General features: G+C 43.4%; 1 protein-coding gene across 1 annotated transcript; it reads left to right on the forward strand.

Annotated features, from left to right (window-relative positions):
• The first annotated feature begins 230 nt into the window (after positions 1-230).
• MED19 (mediator complex subunit 19) lies at positions 231-8,261 on the forward strand. Its single transcript, XM_080927800.1, has 5 exons — positions 231-483; positions 5,789-6,045; positions 6,173-6,269; positions 6,496-6,590; positions 7,423-8,261. The coding sequence occupies exons 1-5, from the start codon at positions 267-269 to the stop codon at positions 7,489-7,491; spliced, it is 735 nt and encodes a 244-aa protein (XP_080783926.1). The 5' UTR covers positions 231-266; the 3' UTR covers positions 7,492-8,261.
• Positions 8,262-8,323: the final 62 nt, after the last annotated feature.

Here is an 8,323-nt window from a genome sequence, read left to right on the forward strand (position 1 = left end):
TGAATCAGAAAATGAGTTAGGCTGTCTATTGGTCCATATAGTTGTCGCTTTTCTACCTGAGTCATTTTATTGGCTATTAGAATGCGAACCATTACCTGAACAGTCTTTCGCAGGGCGACGGAAGTAAGTTGACGGAAAATGGTGGGCGGGGCTTGACGTACCCAATGATGAGAAGTTCTTAGACGAAGAGGGTGGTACCCTGAGAAAGTACTGTCCAATCAAAGTAATTAACGCCAGATCCCGGGTAACCAGGGGCCGAGAGTGCTATGGAGAACTTCACGGCCCTGTTTGGAGCTCAAACTGAACCCCCACCGCCACCAAGCGCCCTAGGCTTCGGGCCTGGAAAGCCTCCCCCGCCACCCCCTCCTCCTCCGGGAGGTGGTCCAGGCACAGCCCCGTCCTCGACCGCGACCTCGGCTCCCGCGGGAGCCGAAAAGTCGACGGCTGGAAGCGGCCCCTTCTACCTTATGCGGGAATTGCCAGGTGAGTAGTGGGCCAGAAGTAGCCAATCAGGTAATAGGTGACAGTTTAGGTGACTCTGTGGCTAGCAGTCAGCCTCGCTAAGTGTGAGATAACAGAGCTACGCGTGGCCAGTGGGCAGCAGTGTCAGAAACTCTTTGGCGACTCACAACCGCAGGAGAACTTGATTTTGGGGTTTGGCTTGGTTGTGAATATCTAGGACTACTTCTAGCGAGAAGTTCTGTGGTTCGGGTTCTCTGGCCGCCGTTTGTGATTATAGAAACGTGAGGCCTCGTTTGGAACTTGGGAGACCTGATTTAACATCTCTGGAGAGGCTAAGATTTTAGTTTAAAGTCTGTCACAAACTTGTTGGTTTGCAGCAAGTTGCCTTCCTTGTCAGGGACTCAGATATATTAACACGTTTAAAGAATTAGAATTGAATCAATTCTTACATTCATAAAGTTAGTAGGGGAAATGGGGGGCGTGGCTCAGTGGTAGAACTCTTGCCTGCCATGCATGAGGCGTCCCGTTCACAGAATCGGCTCTGAGTAGGTAGCATTCAGGAATAAACAAAGCCAGCCGTGCATGGACGGAGAGGAGCTCGTAGATACAAGAAACTACATCAGGAGACCTGTTTTTTGGGGGGCGAGGGGGACTTCGAATATCTGAGGGGCAGAAGACACATTGGAAGAAAGGGAACAAATCCAGTAGTGATGGGAGATAGGTAGAGGGCTTTATAAGTCAATATAGATTGCTTAAAGTTCAAATTGAAATTTCAACATGGGTGCGAAATGAGCTAATTTGGTGATTTTTAAAAAGTTATTCAACAGAAACATGAGAAATGAAAATGGGATAATCCGAAAGCAGTATTCAGAAAAGAGAGAATGGTTTGGACCAGGTCTTAGCAGTAGAGAAGCAAATGAATACTGGATATGTGCTAAAGGTGAAGCCTACAGAAGTTATGGAAAGAAAACATTTGAAGAGCTAAAAATCAAGAGGTGTTCTGGACATATTAAGTCTTGGGGAACTTGTGGTACCACACACCAGCACTCAGGAGGTGAAGGCAGAGGGTCTGGAGTTCAAGCCCAGCTTAGGGGACATGAGATCCTGCTGCAAAGAAGAAAAAGTTCCATTATCCCATTTGTCTGTTAGCAGCATAGTTTGAAGTTCACATCAGTGCAGTGTGTAACAATGTGTGATACTTGGTGTAGCCTTTTCCATAGGTAGGTGTGTAATGATTGAGAAACAAAGCATAAAGAAACGGCAGTGCTTTAGTGAGAGGTGTCTCCCAACAGTTCTCTTTTCCTTGTTTTAGTTGTTTTGGTGTCACTATTTAGCCCTGGCTTGTCTCTGATTCATTATAGACTAGGCTGGCCTTGAACTCACAGAGATCCACTTGCCTCTGCCTGCAGGTATGTGCCACCATGCCCAGCTTCTTTATCTTTTGCAACCACTTGTTCTAATTGTACCATTTATTTATAAATCAGTTGATAAATACTGAATCTCTGAGGCAAATGCTGGGTCTGGTGGGATTATGAGAAGTGGAAATTTGGCCTGATCTTTAGGTGGCTTATGTTTTGAGATCCATAATACATTATTTAAGGATGGTGTTTGTGTTTTTGTCAGTCTTACATCTTCATAGTTGAGCTTCACACAAGAAGCAATGTTTAAAACTACTTGATGTTTTTCAAAATGTGTTGGTTAAAAGGACAGCAAGAATAAGATGTCATTTGAACTGAACCCTGAAGAATTTATATAGGTGAACAAAAACAATTAGAAAGTTATTTTCTCAAAGGAAATAGTGTTACAGTTTTGTTGCTGTTGTTTTCTACCCAGAAGATAAGTAGATCCACTGTGATACATTAGACACTTTGTGTGGAAGGTTAGTGGTTGATTAGACTCCAAGGTTAATTTGTTATAAAATATAATTAGGAAGGCCAGGGATGTAGTTTAGTTGGAAAAGTACATGCTCAGCGTGCATAAAAACCTGACTCTACTCAGTCTCCATACTTGACAAACCAGGCTTGGTATTCGTCTATAATCCCAGCCCTTGGGAGTTGTAGGCAGGAAGATCAGGAGTCTAAGGCCATCACTGGCAACATGAGACCTTGCCTTTAAAAGTGCCCTGGGAACCGGGGGGCTCTAAGGTTATAAAGTTAAGGAAATTTGATAATACCCAAAGGACCAAGCTTGATTCCCATAACCCACATGAGACCCTCACAATTATCAGTATGTAACTCCAGCTCCAGGGATCCCAGCACCCTCTGCCGGCCTCTACAGGCCACACTCAAAGAATATGTGGCATACATCCACACAACACGCACACATATGCACACAGATAAGAAAATAAATCTTCCAGGCTGAATCGAGAGCCAGAAGCAGGTTGATCTCTGAGTTCAAGGCTAACTTGGTCTACATAGTGAGTTCCAAGTCATCTAATACTTTAGAGACTGTATCAAAATTTTTTTAAAAAATAAATCAGTTTTTAAAAATTATTAGACTTGGGCTGGAGAGATGGCTCAGGGGTTAGGAGCACTCACCACTATTCCAGAGGTCCTGAGTTCAATTCCCAGCAACCACATGGTGGCTCACAACCATCTGTAATGGGATCCAATGACCTCTTCTGTGTTCTCCTGGTGTGTCTGAAGACAGCTACAGCATACTCATATAAATAAAATAAATAAATCATTAAAAAATGATTAGACTTAACTACCATGGGAATGTAGTAGAGGGCTATCTGCCCTCCTTGCCTATGCTTAGAACCGCACTCAGCACCTTACATGAGCTACACAGCACCTAAGCACTATGCCACTGGTTTTTGTTTTAAACAAGAAGTACTGTTTTCTAAAACTATAGAATGTGAGTTCCAAGAATTGGAATATAGGCCATAATGATGTGAACAAATTTCAAGAAATGGGAAAATGAGTCTACATAGAATTGACATGGAAAGAATTGGTTATTCAAAATCTGTTTTTTAGAATCACAGCTTCTTAAAGAGGGTTATAAATCATTCAGAAAATCAACAGTTCAAATAGAAGTTAAATCCCTGTTTATTTTTTAGTGTGTATGTTCATGGATGTTTTCTTGCATATTTTTATGTGCACTGTGTATGTGTGCCTGGTACCCAGGGAGGTCAGAGACATCAGACTCCCCCTAACAGGATTTATATACACATGCCTGCTAGCTGCCCTGTGGGTGTTGGGAATTGAACCTGGGTCACCTGCTGAGCTATCTGACCAGCCTCCTCATATTTACTTACTTAATTTTTTTTTTTTTTTTATTTTGAGGCATGTCACCCAGGATGGCCTCAAACTCATGCAGTCAAGGATGAACATGAGCTTGTTTCCTGCCTCTACCACCTGAATGCTGGCATTACTAGGACATGCTACTTTGATATGCTTGAACTCCTTTTTCAGAAGTTAGGAAAAGCACTGGCTGTGGTGTCTCACATCCTTTTAGTCCCAGCTCTTGGGTGGCAGAGGTCGGCAGATCTCTTTGTGTTTGAGACCGGCCTGGTCTACAAAGCAAATTCCAGGACAGCCAGGGCTGTTAAATAGAGAAACTCATCTTGAAGAAAAAAAATTATGAAACGCAACAAGTGCCTTCTTAACTGAGCCCTAAACATAACCAGTTGGAAGGAGGAGCTTTGGCAGAAACAGGATGAATGAGATAAATAGGAGGTGTGCCCCGAGTTAAGGGAGGCATGGTAGTACTAAGAATTCAACCCTGCACAGAATTCGTCTGAGTTACTTACACAGTGAACAGAAGGAAACTTGGAGTAAGACCTAGACCAGAAGAAAACTGCTTGTTTATGTCAGAAACATTTTAGTATATAACCTGGGCACTAACCAGTCACATGAATAAGACACCATCTCTGCCTTCACAGTTCAGAACCTGAACTTTCTTGAATATCATAAACAGGCCACTTTATCTGTATGCTGTCATAATTATCATTGAGGCTGTATGTTAGATATTTCTACTCTCTTTTATTTTGTCCATATTATTAGCATATTTCTATTTTGAAAAAAATTGTATCTGTAACTGAACTATAAGGTTCTGTTATACTGATCATACAGAGATGTCTGAGACATTTTCTGAGGAGAAACAGTTAGTTTTCTTCCTTTCCGTTTCTATCTCTGCCCTGCCTTGCTCCATCACCTTTCCATCCCTCTAGCCCATGGTGTAGTATTTTGTGTTTGCTTATTTACTGCGGTGGGGTGTTTGAGACAGGGTCTCATTAGGTTATCCAAACTAGGCTTGAGTGCAGCTGCCTCTGCCTTTTAAGTCCTAGCATTACACTTGGTGTGCGTCAAGGTACCTAGCCATGCGTGATTAGAGGTTTAGTGTCTATAATCTAATAAGCTAAAATGTTTCCAGTTTTTCAGATTTCAAAATATTCGCATAGATTTTGAAATACAAAGTCTGGAATGCTCCAAAATATGAAACTTTGAGTACTGGAATTCACATTTCAGGTTTTTGAACTATGGATGTTCAACCTATAAAATTTGCTTTTTTGTTTCCCTGTTTGGTTTTATGTGTGCTCATGTGTGTGTGTGTGTGTTCAATTGTATGATTTTTTTTTTTTTTTGGAGAAAGGTTCTCTGTGTAACAGCCTTAGCTGTCCTAGAACTAGCTTTGTAGACTAGGCTGGCTTTGAACTCACAGAGATCCACCTGCCTTTGCCTCCCAAGTGAATGCTGGGATTAAAGGCATGTGCCACCATGCCTGGCTTTGTTTGGTTTCTTATTTTATTTTCTAAAAGTTTATAATTATGGTGGCTTAAATAAGTTCGTAGAGGTTCAAATAGTTACATGTTAGTCACCAGGGAGTGGGATTTCTTAAAAAGATTAAGAGGATTAGGGGTGGTCCTGGGGCTCTGGGGTTTCCTAGGCTCTTTCTGGGCTGGGGTGGCTTTCAGCTCCTTCTCTCACCGTGCTGTGCTGCGCAGCATGAGAACGAACTGAGCCTCTCTCTCTAACTCAGCAAGCCTTCTAGTAATTATGAGTCGCTGTAGCCATGTCTCTTCATAGCAATAGGACGGTGACTATGACAACAATTCTCTTTTAATAGAGTCCTCATTTACATTAAAGTATAGTTCTTCCTGGGCCTGGCGAAATGGCTCAACAGGATATGGGCTACCCTTGCAAAAGATTCAGTTCCTAGGCTAGCTCACAGCCATCCTTAGCAGACACGTGGCACACATACATACATAACATGCAGACAAATTCAGCATAAATATAAAGTAAATCTAAGGATTCTTTTTTCTTTCAATTTCCTTCTGAGTTACACGTTATCTGCTTTTGGTATAATCATTATTACTGTTTTCTAGGCAGCACAGAGCTGACAGGCAGCACCAATTTAATCACACACTACAACCTGGAACAGGCCTATAATAAGTTCTGTGGGAAGAAAGTGAAGGAGAAGCTAAGTAACTTCCTGCCTGACCTGCCAGGGATGATTGATCTCCCTGGCTCCCATGACAACAGCAGCCTCCGCTCCCTCATTGAGAAGCCTCCTATTCTTGGTGGCTCTTTTAATCCGATCACAGGGACCATGCTGTCTGGTTTCCGGCTCCACACTGGCCCGGTGAGTCTCTTTTTGGGGAGTAAGAAAGCAATGGCCTGAAAAGCATGGAGGAATGTTTCTATCCAAGTTGAGCAGATGATGGGAGAGGGGACTTTCTGTTTGCTCAGTGGCCCTTCCTTGTCCCCAGTTGCCGGAGCAGTGTCGTCTGATGCACATTCAGCCTCCCAAGAAGAAGAACAAGCATAAGCACAGACAGAGCCGCGCCCAGGACCCTGTCCCCCCAGGTGAGGCGCCGCTCCCCGACTCTGCACTCCCAGGTTTTCCCCAAGAAGAAATTCATGTGACACTTCTTGGGCAGGTGGTGACTTAGCACAGGTGCTGTAGCAGCAGCTCTCCAACCGTTCTGTACACTTGGAGAAAACAGTTCGGATTGCTAGTTAGATTTCCTGTAGCCTTAAGAGTTCATAGCAGTACATCTTAAGCTCAACAGGCTCTTAATGTTTCCTACAGAAACACCATCTGATTCAGATCACAAGAAGAAGAAAAAGAAAAAAGAAGAAGATCCTGAACGGAAAAGGAAGAAGAAAGAAAAGAAAAAGAAGAAGGTAGGGAGCAGATGTGGATGGGACCCATTGACTTTTCCCTGTGTCACCTTTTTTTTTTTAATTTATGAATACATGTGCTTCCCTATGTAAGTGCAGTAGCCAGTAGCCAGAAATGGGCTTAAGCCCTGGAACTGGACATAGCCTATGATGGTGCTGGAAGCTGGTTTTCTACAAGACAGAACATGTTCATTAACCACTGAGCCATCTCTCTAGCCCCTATTTCACCATTTTTAAATACAAGTCTTTGCTTCAAGTTGGACCCAAAATTGAAAACCCAGGGCAAACTTTGTTTTTTAACAATACTGATCAAGTCTAGTTCTTTTTCTCTTTAAAGTAGTAGAGATTAACTAGGGCCTAACTCATGGTAAGCATGCTTTAGCATTGAGCCATATCCAATATTATACAAGAGTTCACTGTAGCTGTCTTCAGACACACCAGAAGAGGGCATCAGATGGTTGTGAGCCACCGTGTGGTTGCTGGGATCTGAACTCAGGACCTCTGGAAGAGCAGTCAGTGCTCTAACCACTGAGCCATCCCATCTCTCCAGCTGAGTTTCACTGGGTTGTCTAGGCAGGCCTTGGAATTTGTAGTCCTTCTGCCCTCCTCTCAGATAACTGAGATTACAAATTTATGCTAGCAGGCTCATCCTGTATTATTTATTTAATAGATTTTTTGTTGTTTTGTGACAAGGTTTCACTGTGTAAACCAGGCTGGTTTCCTCCTCAGAGATCCACTTGCTTCTGCCTCCAGAGTGCTGGGATTAAAGGCTGCACCGCCACATCCAGCTAGGTCCATCTTTAGTTTCTGAACATCCTTATTTTGTTTTCTCTAGAACCGACATAGTCCAGACCACCCAGGTATGGGCAGCTCTCAAGCCAGCAGCAGCAGCAGTCTGCGCTGACAGACTTCTGGGCTTTGCCAAGGATGGCTTTCCTGTGATACGGAACCTGCTGATAAAAACTGTCGTCTCAGCACTTGGACCCTGTTGTGGGAGCATCCAGCAGCTGGACAGGGGCCAGCCCCTGCTGTGCATGTGACTAATACACTTTAGAGAGGGGCCGTGCTTTTTATGGCTTAGTCCAGTTGGTGTTTTCATGGACATCCTTTTTACAAGAGGCTCTTTTCTTTTACTACCCCTTCCCACCCCGTTTGTGCAGTTTGATTCCAGGACTTCAGTTTTGTTTTGTTTTTTAAAGTGTGTTACCTGACGAGCATGGCTGCCTTTTAAAAGACAAGTGCCATTCTATTTGAGTCAAAGCTTAGGACAAGGGACTAAGATGAAGAGATTTTGGGTTTTGCCATCACATGGCTTCCTCCTTAGCAGGCTGGAAAGTCAGAATGAGACTAGAGAGCATGGTCTGAGAGCAAAGACACAAACTACTCTGCTGGTTGTTTGTCTGGATGATCTTCATTTTTTTTTTCCTATCAGGAAAGCTGGCCCCAAACAAGGTTTATACGTGTGTTTATGTGGCACAGGGAACTGGTGGTCCACGGTCACTGTACATTTCAGCAGGAAAAACCAACTTATGCTCCCACCTTACACCAGACGTTCAATGCTGGATGTGGTTTGACAACACCACACCTGGCTGGTGACGAAGGCTGGGCTGGGCTGGTTCCAAGCAGAGGAAATTAAGGAATAACACAAGAGATGACAGACAGATGCTTTTGTTATGAAAAGCTAGGTTTTTCTCACCCAGCCAGGCATTTAATGACAGCCAGAATAAAAACAGAAT

The sequence above is a fragment of the Micromys minutus genome, assembly GCF_963924665.1.
Source record: "Micromys minutus genome assembly, chromosome: 13".
Taxonomy (NCBI): Eukaryota; Metazoa; Chordata; class Mammalia; order Rodentia; family Muridae; genus Micromys; species Micromys minutus.